This window comes from Plecotus auritus (assembly GCF_963455305.1).
Source record: "Plecotus auritus genome assembly, chromosome: 3".
NCBI lineage: Eukaryota > Metazoa > Chordata > Mammalia > Chiroptera > Vespertilionidae > Plecotus > Plecotus auritus.
In genome coordinates, this window is record NC_137772.1 from 136,659,262 (window position 1) to 136,673,659 (window position 14,398).

Here is a 14,398-nt window from a genome sequence, read left to right on the forward strand (position 1 = left end):
GGCTTACAACACCGAAGAGCAGTGGATCGCAGGGAACTGCAATACTGTCTGGACTGAGAAACAGGCGTGCCAAACAGAAAAACAGAGGAAGTGAATGACCTTCACTACTTCACATTTTATTTTTACCTTTTATTTTTTTATTTTTTTATTCTTTTTTATTTTCATTTTTTGCATCTTTTAATCAAGAAACTTTTTTTTTTCTTTTTTCATCACTTGATTTTACCTTTTTAATTATTACATTTTTATTTTCAATCCGTATTATTACTACTGCTATTTTATCTTTTTTTTTTTTTTTTTTTAAGTGTCATTTTATTTTCTCTTCATTTTATTTTGGGATTAGGGTTCTACATTCTATTTCTATCTTTCCTTTAGCATCGTTTTACTCTATCTCAACTCTACCTTTAGGCCATCACTCTCTTCCTAACCTCCCCCTTTTCAGTGTCCTGTTTATCTTACCCTTTTACTGCTTTAGATTCTCCCTATTCTTTCTGTTTACCCCTTGTTAAAATTTCACCCTACTTACATATCTAATCTCCAATCCCCTGCTCCAAGTCCACATACACCTCTCCCTTCGCTGTCTGAGCTATCCATAAACTTGTCCTTCTCTCTGTCCTTTTGTTGTTGTTTGCTTGAATGTAGATTATATCCAATTTTTATGCTTTTTTGTGAGATTGTTTTGCTTATTCTTCTTTTGTTTATTTTTTTTGTTTGTTTTGTGCTTCAGCTTTCCCTTGCCTCACTCCATATTAGTTGGTGTTGTAGTTTGTACTAATCCCCAGGCACTTGTTGCTGGCATTTGCTGGGATTAGTGATTGTTCTATTGGAGTTTTATCCCCAATATATATAGTCTGTTCCCCTATCTCTCTTAGTCACTTTCTTGTCTCTGTTACTTTTTTTTTCTTTTTCTTCTCTTTACTTTCCCTTTTCCCAATTTCATTTTCACACTCCTTTTTTTTTTCTTTCTTTCTTTCTTTTTTCCTCTTCTTCTTTCTCTCCTATCACCTAATTTGCCTTTTTCTGGTGGTCACCTTTATTGGAGGTTATTAATATCGTGAATACATTCCTGTTCAGTGCCTTGTGAGTTGTACCTGGTAGTGCTGTATTTTGTGCCTTTAAATCAACCCAGGAGAGAGAGAACTACATAACCAGACACCCAGAGAAGAGAGACCATGGGGAGACAAAGAGGCAGCCCGCATATGAAAGAAAAGCAGGCATCACCAGAAAAGGAAGTAAACGAAATGGAGGCAAGCAACCTTCCAGAAAAAGAATTCAGAGAAATGGTCATAAGGTGGCTGAAAAGAATGGAAGACAAATTCGACAATATGAGCAAGAACCAAGAGGAAATGAAGAAGAACCAAGAAGAAATGAAAAATGACATCGCTGCTGTAAAGAACTCAATAGAAAGCATCAAGAGTAGACTAGAAGAAGCAGAGGACCGCATCAGTGAGCTAGAAGACAAGATGGAAAAAAATACCCAAGAAAAGCAACTTCTAGAAAAAAAAATTAAAAGGCAAGAGGAGAGTCTACGGGAACTTTGGGACAACACGAAACAAAACAACATCCGCATAATAGGGGTTCCAGAAGGAAAGGAAGCTGAGCAAGGAATAGAAAACCTCTTTGAAGAAATAATGACAGAAAATTTCCCAGATATAGGGAAGAAAAAACACACACAAATCCAAGAAGCTCACAGAGTCCCAAGCAAAATGAACCCCAAAAGACCGACGCCAAGGCACATTATAATTAAATTGGCAAACACCAACGACAAAGTAAGAATCTTAAAAGCAGCAAGAGAGAGACAGAAAGTTACATACAAAGGAACCCCCATCAGACTAGCAACTGATTTCTCAACAGAAACTCATCAGGCCAGAAGGGAATGGAATGAAATATACAAAGTCATGCAAAGGAAGGGGCTGAATCCAAGAATACTGTACCCAGCAAGGCTGTCAATCAAAATTGAAGGTGAAATCAGGAGCTTCACAGACAAAAAAGGACTAAGGGAATTTATTACCACCAAACCAGCAATGCAAGAAATGCTAAAGGGTCTGCTGTAAAAAAAAAAAGAAATAGGAAGTGAAGAAGTAACACAGGGGTAAAGAATAGGAATGGCGACAAATAAGTACCTATCAATAATAACTTTAAATGTAAATGGATTAAATGCCCCAATCAAAAGACATAGGGTAACGGATTGGATAAGAAAACACGACCCATATATCTGCTGTCTACAAGAAACCCACCTCAGAAAAAAAGACGCACACAGACTGAGGGTGAAGGGATGGAAAAAGGTTTTCCAGGCAAATGGAACTGAAAAAAAAGCTGGGGTAGCAATACTTATTTCTGACAAATTAGATCTCAAACTGAAGGACATAACAAGAGATAAGGAAGGCCATTTCATAATACTAAAGGGAGCAATCCAACAAGAAGAAATAACTCTGGTAAACATATATGCACCCAATACAGGAGCACCCAAATACATAAAAAAACTCCTGGAGGATATCAAGGGAGAGATTGACAGCAATACAATCATAGTAGGAGACTTTAATACCCCACTATCACCATTGGACAAATCCTCTAAACAAAACATCAGCAAAGAAACATCAATCCTAAATGACTCACTAGACCAGATGGAATTAATTGACATCTTCAGAACATTTCACCCCAAAGCCACAGAATATACATTCTTCTCAAGTGCACATGGGTCATTTTCAAAGATAGACCATATGTTGGGACACAGGCAAAGTCTCTTCAAATTCAAGAAGATAGAAATCATATCAAGCATCTTCTCAGACCACAGTGGCATAAAACTGGAAATCAACTACAATAAAAACAACCCAAAGAAATCAAACACATGGAGACTAAACAGCATGCTATTAAACCATGACTGGGTTACCAGAGAGATCAAAGAAGAAATAAAAAACATCATGACAACAAATGACAATGAAAACACTACAATCCAAAATCTATGGGACACAGCGAAAGCAGTCTTGAGAGGGAAGTTCATAGCTCTACAAGCCTACTGCAAAAAACAAGAAACAGGGGCAATAAATTACCTAACCCAACAACTCAAAGAGTTAGAAAAAGAGCAACAAGAAAAGCCCAGTGTAAGCAGAAGGAAGGAAATAATAAAGATCAGAGCACAGATAAACGACATAGAGACCAAAGAAACAATACAAAAGATCAACAAGACCAAGAGCTGGTTCTTTGAAAGGATAAACAAGATTGATGAACCTCTAGCCAGGCTCACCAAGAAGCAAAGAGAGAGGACCCAAATAAACAAGATCAGAAATGAAAGAGGTGAAATAACAACAGATCCCGCTGAAATACAAAGGATTGTTAAAAAATACTACGAACAACTCTATTCCAACAAACTGGACAACCTGGAGGAAATGGACATATTCCTAGAAAAATATAACCTTCCAAAACTCAATCAGGAAGAATCTAAACAGCTCAACATGCCAGTAACTATGGAAGAAATTGAAGCAGTCATCAAAGAGCTTCCGGCAAACAAAAGCCCGGGGCCAGACGGCTTCACAGGAGAGTTCTACCAAACATTCAAGGAAGAACTAAAACCTATCCTCCTCAGACTATTCCAAAAAATTCAAGAGGAAGGAACACTTCCAAGCTCCTTCTATGAAGCCAGCATCACCCTAATACCAAAACCAGATAAAGACAACACAATGAAGGAGAATTACAGGCCAATATCCCTCATGAATGTAGATGCCAAAATCCTCAATAAAATTCTAGCAAATAGGATCCAGCAGTACATCAGAAAGATCATACACCATGACCAAGTAGGATTTATCCCAGGAATGCAAGGATGGTTCAATATCCGCAAATCAATAAATGTGATACATCACATAAACAAATTGAGAGATAAAAATCACATAGTCATATCAATTGATGCAGAAAAAGCATTTGACAAAATCCAACACCCTTTCTTGATAAAAACTCTCAACAAGGTGGGAATAGAAGGATCATACCTCAACATAATAAAAGCTATATATGATAAACCCACAGCTAACATCATACTCAATGGGCAAAAACTAAAACCATTTCCCCTAAGAACAGGAACAAGACAGGGATGCCCACTATCACCACTCCTGTTCAACATAGTACTGGAAGTATTAGCCACTGCAATTAGACAAGAAGAAGAAATAAAAGGCATCCAAATTGGAAAAGAAGAAGTAAAGCTGTCCTTATTTGCAGATGACATGATATTGTACATAAAAAACCCGAAAGACTCCATAAAAAAACTAACAGACTTAATAAATGAATTCGGCAATGTAGCAGGATACAAAATTAATGCCAAGAAATCTATGGCATTTCTATACACCAACAATGAACTTACAGAAAGAGAGACTAAAAAAGCAATCCCATTTTCCATTGCACCAAAAAAATTAAGATACTTAGGAATAAACCTAACCAAGGAGGTAAAAGACCTATATGCGGAAAACTACAGGACCCTGAAAAAAGAGATAGAGGAAGATGTAAACAGATGGAAGAACATACCATGTTCATGGATTGGTAGAATCAACATCATTAAAATGTCCATACTACCCAAAGCAATCTATAGATTCAATGCACTCCCCATTAAAATACCAACGACATATTTCACAGACCTAGAAAGAACTCTCCAAAAATTCATCTGGAATAAAAAAAGACCCCGAATAGCCACAGCAATCCTGAGAAAGAAGAATAAAGTAGGAGGGATCTCAATACCAGATTTCAAGCTGTATTACAAAGCCACTGTCCTCAAAACAGCCTGGTACTGGCACAAGAACAGACATATAGATCAATGGAACAGAATAGAGAATCCAGATATCGACCCAAACCAATATGCGCATTTAATATTTGACAAAGGAGGCATGAGCATACAATGGAGTCAAGACAGTCTCTTTAATAAATGGTGTTGGGAAAATTGGACAGATACATGCAAAAAAATGAAACTAGATCACCAACTTACACCATACACAAAAATAAACTCAAAATGGGTACAAGACTTAAATATAAGACGGGAAACCATAAAAATACTAGAGGAATCCACAGGCAGCAAAATCTCAGACATATGCCAAAAGAACTTTTTCAGTGATACTGCCCCTAGGGCAATGGAAGCCAAACAGAAAATAAACAAATGGGACTACATCAAAATAAAAAGCTTTTGCACAGCAAAAGAAACCATCAACAAAACAACAAGAAAGACCACTGTATGGGAGAACATATTTGCAAATGGTATCACTGATAAAGGTTTAATTTCCAACATCTACAGGCAGCTTATACAACTTAATAAAAGGAAGATAAAGGATCCAATAAAAAAATGGGCAATGGACCTAAATAGAATCTTTTCGAAAGAAGACAGAAGGAAGGCCAAGAGACACATGAAAACATGCTCAAAGTCACTAATTATCCGAGAGATGCAAATCAAAACAACAATGCGATACCATCTCACACCTGTCAGAATGGCTATCATCAACAAATCAACAAACGACAAGTGTTGGCGAGGATGCGGAGAAAAAGGAACCCTCGTGCACTGCTGGTGGGAATGCAGACTGGTGCAGCCACTGTGGAGAACAGTATGGAGTTTCCTCAAAAAACTGAAAATGGAACTCCCATTTGACCCAGTAATCCCACTCCTAGGAATATATCCTAAGAAACCAGAAACACCAATCAGAAAGGATATATGCACCCCTATGTTCATAGCAGCACAATTTACAATAGCTAAGATTTGGAAACAGCCTAGGTGCCCATCAGCAGATGACTGGATCAGAAAACTATGGTACATCTACACAATGGAATACTATGCTGCCGTAAAAAAGAAGGAATTACTACCATTTGTAGGCACTTGGATGGAATTAGAGAACATTATGCTAAGTGAAATAAGCCAGTCAATGAAAGAAAAATACCACATGATCCCACTCATTTGGGGATAATGAAAAACATTATAAACTGATGAACAAAATGATAGTTACAGAGGCAGTAAAGCATCAAACAGACTGTCAAATTACAGTGGTAAGGTTAGGGAGAGGTGGGGGAAATAAGAGATCAACTGAAGGACTTATATGCATGTATATAAGAGTAAGCAACGGATACAAAACATTGGGGGGTGAGGGCATGTATGGGAGTGGGGTGGGGGTGGGGGGCAATGGTAAGATATGTACACATATAATACCTTAATAAAAATTTGAAAAAAAAAGAAAAAAAAAAAAGAAAGAGAAACACTGAAAAAAAAAAAAAAAAAAAACTACTCCAACTTCAGAGAGGCCATTAAACCTTCCCTAGACAAGGTTATCAGTGCTGGCGCCAGGCCAGGCCTCTGGTTGAGGTCTCAAGGCCCCAGCACATACGGGCTCTTTAAGAACTTGCAAAAGGGGCCGGAAACACCCCATATTTGGCAGACAAAGAAGGTAAAAACATATAAATAGGGAAAATTCCTGCATGTTGGGGCCCAGAATTTGAGAGACATTTTCCTCTGGACCCATGTGTAATAAATGTAACTCCATCTCTCTAAAAAAAAAAAAAAAAAAAAAAAAAAAAAAAAAATAAATAAATAAATAAATAAAATCTATGGGACACAATGAAAGCAGTCCTGAGAGGGAAGTTTATAGCTCTACAGGCCTACCTCAAAAAACAAGAAAAAATGGTAGTAAATCATCTAACTCTACAACTCAAAGAATTAGAAAGAGAGCAACAAGAAAAGCCCAGAGTGAACAGAAGGGAGGAAATAATAAAGATCAGAGCAGAAATAAATGACATAGAGACCAAAAAAACAATACAAAAGATCAATGAAACCAAGAGTTGGTTCTTTGAAAGGATAAACAAGATTGATGAATCTCTAGTCAAGCTCACCAAGAAGCAAAGACAGAGGACTCAAATAAACAAAATTAGAAATGAGAGAGGAGAAATAACAACAGACCCCACAGAAATACAAAGTTTTGTTAAAAAATACTATGATAACTCTACTCCAACAAACTAGACTACCTGGAGGAAATGGACATATTCCTAGAAAAACACAACCTTCCAAAACTCAATCAGGAAGAATCTAAACATCTCAATAGGCCGATAACTATGGAAGAAATTGCAGCAGTCATCAAAAAGCTCCCAGCAAACAAAAGCCCAGGGCCAGGTGGCTTCACAGGGGAGTTATACCAAACATTCAAGGAAGAACTAAAACCTATCCTTCTCAGACTATTCCAAAAAATTCAAGAGGAAGGAACACTTCCAAACTCATTCTACAAAGCCAGCATCACCCTAATACCCAAACCAGATAAAGACAACACAATGAAAGAGAATTATAGGCCAATATCCCTCATGAACATAGATGCCAAAATCCTCAACAAAGTTCTAGCAAATTGGATCCAGCAATACATCAGAAAGATCATACACCATGACCAAGTAGGATTTATCCCGGGGATGCAAGGATGGTACAATATCCGCAAATCAATAAACATGATACATCACATAAACAAAGTGAGAGATAAAAATCACAGTCATATCAATTGATGCAGAAAAAGCATTTGACAAAATCCAACACCCCTTCTTGATAAAAACTCTCAGCAAGGTGGGAATAGAAGGATCATACCTCAACATAATAAAAGCCATATATGACAAACCCACAGCCAACATCATACTCAATGGGCAAAAACTAAAACCATTTCCCCTAAGAACAGGAAGGAGACAGGGATGCCCACTCTCACTACTCCTGTTCAACATAGTGCTGGAAGTACTAGCCATTGCAATCAGACAAGAAGAAGAAATAAAAGGCATCCAAATTGAAAAAGAAGAAGTAAAACTGTCCTTATTCACAGATGACATGATACTGTACATAGAAAACCCTAAAGACTCCATCAAAAAATTATTAGACTTAATAAATGAATTTGGCAAGGTAGCAGGATACAAAATTAATGCCAAGAAATCTCTGGCATTTCTTTACACCAACAGTGAACTTACAGAAGGAGAGACTAAAAAAGCAATCCCATTTACCATCACACCACAAAAATTAAGATACCTAGGAATAAACTTAACTAAGGAGGTAAAAGAACTATATGCGAAAAACTACAGGACACTGAAAAAAGAGATAGAGGAAGACATAAACAGATGGAAGAACATACCGTGTTCATGGATTGGTAGAATCAACATCATCAAAATGTCCATTCTACCCAAAGCAATCTATAGATTAATGCAATTCCCATTAAAATACCAATGGCATGTTTCACAGACCTACAATGAACTTTCCAAAAATTCATCTGGAATAAAAAAAAGACCCCGAGTAGCTGCAGCAATCCTGAGAAAGAAGAACAAAGTAGGTGGGATCTCAAAACCAGATATCAAGCTATATTACAAAGCAACTATTCTTAAAACAGCCTGGTACTGGCACAAGAACAGACATATAGATCAATGGAATAGAATAGAGAACCAAGAAATTGACCCAAACCACTATGCCCAATTAATATTTGACAAAGGGGGCATGAACATAAAATGGAGTCAAGACAGTCTCTTCAATAAATGGTGTTGGGAAAATTGGACCGACACACGCAAAAAAAAAAATGAAACTAGACCACCAACTTACACCATACACAAATATAAACTCAAAATGGATCAAGGACTTATACATAAGATGGGAAACCATAAAAATACTAGAGGAATCCACAGGCAGCGAAATCTCAGACATATGCTGAAGCAATTTCTTCACTGATACTGGTCCTAGGGCAATGGAAACTAAAGAGAAAATAAACAAATGGGACTACATCAAAATAAAAAGCTTTTGCACAGCAAAAGAAACTATCAACAAAACAACAAGAAAGCCTACTGCATGGGAAAACATATTTGCCAATGTCATCACCGATAAGGGTTTATTCTCCAACATTTACAAGGAACTCATACAACTTAACAAAAGGAAGATAAACAATCCAATAAAAAAAATGGGCAATGGACCTAAATAGACACTTTTCAAAAGAAGACATAAGGAAGGCCAAGAGACATATGAAAACCTGCTCAAAGTCACTAATTATCCGAGAGATGCAAATCAAAACGACAATTCGGTATCATCTCACACCTGTCAGAATGGCTATCATCAACAAATCAACAAACGACAATTGTTGGCGAGGATGCGGAGAAAAAGGAACCCTCGTGCACCGCTGGTGGGAATGCAGACTGGTGCAGCCACTGTGGAGAACAGTATGGAGTTTCCTCAAAAAACTAAAAATGGAACTCCCATTTGACCCAGTGATCCCACTTCTAGGAATATACCCCAAGAAGCTAGAAACACCAATTAGAAAGGATATATGCACCCCTATGTTCATAGCAGCACAATTCACCATAGCTAAGATTTGGAAACAGCCTAAGTGCTCATCAGCAGATGAGTGGATTAAAAAACTGTGGTACATCTATACAATGGAATACTATGCTGCAGTAAAAAAGAAGGAATTCTTACCATTTGCAACAGCCTGGATGGAACTGGAGAGCATTATGCTAAGTGAAATAAGCTAGTCAGAGAAAGATAAATACCACATGATCTCACTGATTTATGGAATATAATGAACAACATAAACTGATGAATAGGGATAGATCCAGAGACAGAAGCATCAATCAGACCATCAAACCTCAGAGAGAAGGTAGGGGAGGGTGGGGGTAAGGAGGAGAGATCAACCAAAGGACTTGTATGCTTGCATATAAGCCTAACCAATGGACACGAACACCAGGGGGCTGAGGGCATAAGTGGGGGGTGGTGGGGGATAATGGAGGGATGAGGACACATATGTAACACCTTAATCAATAACGAAATTAAAAAAAAAAACCCAAAATGCAGAAGATTTACCCTTAAGGCTGCCTCTCTCTAATCTCCTCTAACAGTAATCCGCTGAAGGACCTCTGTCTCCATAGGGTACCACCCTGGTTGGAAGGGTGTGGGTGTGGTATTTGTTGTGTGCCTAGCGTCACAGTGATGATATGGAAGCTGCCCACCAGCCCAGAGAGAGCATTCAGCTCCAAGGTGGTGACCGTCCCTGGATCTGGGCAAATTACTTGACAAGAGGGCCTCATACATCTCTGTAAGTGGAGTGGCTAATAGCAGAGTTTATTCAGCTGCTTCCAGTAATTCATGGCTGATGCCTAAGTTGGTGAGAGATCTGTTGAACTTGTCAGTGCACATGTGGTACTGGTAATTAAGTATTTTGAAAATCTGTACCCCCCACCCCCACCGGTTCATTACAATATCCTTCCATAGCAGGCATGTGGTATAAGTATGCTGAATGACGAGACCTGAATTCAGTAGCAGAAGTGGTTGGCACAGGTAATCGGCAGCTCCATCTGACACCAGAAGGTCCCCAGGGAACACCTCAAGTCCAGGCAAGTTGAGCACCACAGAGCTCCGTCTGTGCTCGTAGAACCTGCGCTCAAGAGACAGAAGGAGAGAGCTTACAGCTGCGTGCAGGCCGGTCATCACTCGGACCACTCTGGGCATTCAGGAGTGACTGCTCCAAGCCTGAGGAATGCCTGCTTTTTTAAAGGAAGGATTTGGAGGCTACGCCAGGCTCCAGGCACAGGACGGCTATGATGACACACACTCTCCACACCTTTTTGAGTTTTATTGACCATTCATGATTCTGACTAGTCCAAAGCAGAACAACTCTCTCAAAGTTACACAGCCCTGGCTGGTGTGGTTTAGTTGGTTGGAGTGACATCCTGTGCACCAAAAGGGGGCAGTTTGATTGCCAGTCAGGGCACGTACATAGGTTGTCGGCTGATCCCGTGTTGGGACACATGCAGGAGGCAACTGATTGATGTTTCTTCCTCCCTTCCTTCCTCCCTCTCTCTCTCTCTCTCCCCCTGTCACTAAAATCAGTAAAACATATCCTCGGGTGATGATTAAAGAAAAATGTCAGCACAAACATAGCCAACATATTCTGAATCAAAAGAACAGACTAGGACAGTGGTCGGCAAACTGCGGATTGTGAGCAACATGCGGCTCGCGAGCCGCGGTTTGCCGCTCTGTTGACTAATGAGTTTGCCGACCACTGACCTAGACTCTCTATTCCAGTAATTACAGGCTGTTGTTGTTCCCTGTGATTAAGCCCCTATCCCAGTGGTGGGCAAACTCATTAGTCAACAGAACGGCAAACCACGGCTTGCGAGCTGCATGTGGCTCGCGAGCCACAGTTTGCCGACCACTCGACTAGGAGAAAGCCCTCACACACAAGTCTTTGCAAATTATTCACAGGGCCGCAGAGGGAGCAGGATGCCACCAGCATCCCTAGAGATCCGAGGCCGGTTATTTCAAGCCAGTACTTTTATTTTTCCCAGAGAAAGTGAGAACTATGATCAGTAAAGCTTAGTAAAAGAGAGGCCTATGTACCTGCTCCTTTTCTCTACCCCATTTCATGAGACCTCCTGTCTGTCGGACATTCACAAAATAAATGGTTGCCATATCAGACACAGTGGGGGGCAGCTCCAAAGCCATATGCTCAGTGATCTCTAAGAGCAAAAGGGGTAAGTGATCTGCCCCTCTGGGAACCTGCCTGATAGCATTGGATTATAGGGGTTGTCATAGCTTCCTCATCAGAGCTGTTCAGATAATCCTTTGCTCTATTTTGAGGGATGTGAGATGCAATTCTTTCTACTTATTGACCAATGTAATCTTTAAATTCTCTTTTTTTTTAAATCAACAAATAGCTTAATATAGATTACTTTATATACAGAGGAAATTTGTCTCAATTTACCAGCAAAAGCATAAGTATGGATTTGCCTTGAAGTTGAGAATCTGATATACTTTGGATATTATGATTTGGTTCATTACCCATCCCCATGCTTGGAACCCCATTAATCTCCCCAGCCCAGCCCCTCCTCTGCTGCTTCCACTTTCCCACCTGCCTGCTTCTTGAGTTCTCAAAGCTTGTAGCCAAGCTCCATGCTTTTGACCTTCCACATGAGTGATGGCCTTTCTTCCTGTGCTTCCATCTTTTGTCTCATAATTGTACATTCTTGGATCTCATGCCTCTTTTCTCGTTAATATGTCTGATGTTGGAGTACTGGTTATGCCCTGTCAGGCCTAGTATGCTGTTGACCAAAGTCTGGTGTATCTTAGAATACCTTGTGGAATTTATTATAAAACCCATCCACAGTCCCATCCTCAGGATTCTGACCCAGGAGGTCTGAAGGTGGGACTCTGAATCTGAAGTTCTCCCAGCTCCCTAGATACCAGAGTTGGAGAACAACTGATTTTGAGGATACAAGTAATTTGATGTAGCCTTTTCCTACCTTTAGATTTTAAGAGTTATTTCAAATTTTCAGCCTTTGGCCAAAAGCATTTCCAGAGATAATTTTACTTATAAATACCAGGACAAGTTGTTTAGAAATTTCTATTAATTAATAACCTATGTCCCATAAACTCCTAAAAAGTATTTGAAGTAGGGCTGCCTCAGACTCTGCAGATTGGTGCTGTAGGCATAAAAAGTTAATTTTTAGCCATAAAAGGCTGCTTCCTCCAAGAAGTCTCCCCTGATGCTCAAAGAAGTAATTTTTCAAATTTGTACACTGCTCTGCATCCTCACTAGATCAGACCTCTGCATCTTCCATCTGTATTTTTAAAAAATATATTTTTATTGATTTTAGAGAGGAAGAGAGAGGGAGAGAGATAGAAACATCAATGATGAAAGAGAATCATTAATCAGCTGCCTCCTGCATGCCCCACACTGGGGATTGAGCCCTCAACCCAGTCATGTGCCCTGATCAGGAATTGAATTGTGACTTTCTGGTTCATAGGTCAATGGTCAACCACTAAGTCATGCCGACTGGGCATCCATCTGTATTAATACAGTTGCCTCTTAACTTATTTTTTCACCTTGAGCTTTATCTTCTTGATTCCATCCTAATCCCAGCCACTAACATGAGTTATCCAAAATGCAAATCTGACTTAGTCCCTCCTGGCCTCAGACACTTCAGTAGCTCTTCATTCTATACCAGATAAATACCTTCTTAAAGCATATACATAAGCCTTCTATAACATGGCCCCTGATATTCATTACTTTGCAATTTATTCTCTGGAAACAGGGGATGGATTGTAATCCCCACACAAAATGTTTCACACTTCAGTGCCTTTGCTGGGAATGCATTGCCCTTTCCAAATCTTCCTAACCCCTATTTTTTCCATAAGATGTAGAGACATCAACTAAGTAACTTAAAAAGGAAATACTTAAATAAAATTGGCTTGGCTTTATTTAATTGGCTCTATTCCCTGAGGTTTTAAAATCTCTTTCAACTGCCCTTTCTTTGCTTGTCTCTCTTCTCCTCTCTTTTATTAATTGGAAAACTTTATAGGTTAATTTTGCAGACATTGCTAGCTGCCAAACCAATGTGTGTGCTCTTCATTTTTCTTACTATCAAAACCCTGCTTTGCTTGGGATGGAATGTGCTGAGGTAATACAGTGATTTACTCGGACTCCCTTGCAGCTAGCAGAGGCCATGTGACCCAAATCTGGCCAATGAGATTTATTTATTTATCTATCCTCTCCCAAGGATATTTTCCCATTGATTTTAGAGAGAGTGGAAAAGAGAGGGAAAGACAGAGAGAAACATCAATGTGAGAGAAACACATCAATTGGTTGCTTCTTGCACGTGCTCTGACCAGGGCCCAGGCTGGGGAGGAGCCTGCAATTGAGGTACATGCCCTTGACTGGAGTCAAACCCAGGACCATTCCGTCTGCAGGCCAATGCTCTATCCACTAAGCCAAACTGGCTAAGGCTGATCAATGAAATTTAAATAGAAGTTACAGCGTATAGATTCTGGGAAACTTTTTCTAAGTGGCCAGAGCTCTCTAACTTCTCTTTACTTTCACCCTTTGCTCTTCTTCTTATTGTTTTTAATATTGTTTGATATTTGAAAGTATACCAGTAATCTTGCAAAGATAAGAGCAGAACAGAAAAACAGAAAGATCCTAAAAGGTTGCTGACCTGAGCTTTGTTTATATTACAAGAGAAATGCCTTTCATTTGCAAACAAAGGCTATCCTAACTGATACAAAGCTTCCTATCCTGGACTTCCTTCTCCAAGAATAGGGTCACTTTTTGACATTCTGCACTCCTGAGGTTTTTTTCACTACCTATTTATGATGATGTTTCATAAGACCATTAGAGTTCCAACTGAACTTTTTACAACTCTCTCCTTTTTGTTATTTGCCAACCCAATGTCCATGGTGGTTATGAAGATGGAGAGGGCTGAATTTGGTAGGAGTAGGAAAATTTACAGTAATTTAGGTGAGAAATATCATTCTAGTTTCATCAACCTGGATAAAGGACATTGGAACTGATACATTATGAATTAGCAGTATATAAATATAGCCAGGAATTTTCACAGAGCTAGTCATAAGGTATTATATAACATAAAATGCTGGGAACCCATGAGAAAAATCCCC

At 39.2% G+C, this 14,398-nt stretch overlaps 1 protein-coding gene across 1 annotated transcript in view; it reads right to left on the reverse strand.

The window, feature by feature from the left end:
- PLEKHG7 (pleckstrin homology and RhoGEF domain containing G7) overlaps positions 1-14,398 on the reverse strand; it is a gene marked incomplete at both ends in the record, with an annotated part of 80,127 nt that overhangs the window by 48,497 nt on the left and 17,232 nt on the right. Inside the window, one exon of the mRNA XM_080660163.1 lies at positions 10,252-10,379. Coding sequence (XP_080516289.1) covers positions 10,252-10,379 — 128 coding nt within the window. The remainder of the gene's footprint in view (positions 1-10,251; positions 10,380-14,398) is intronic.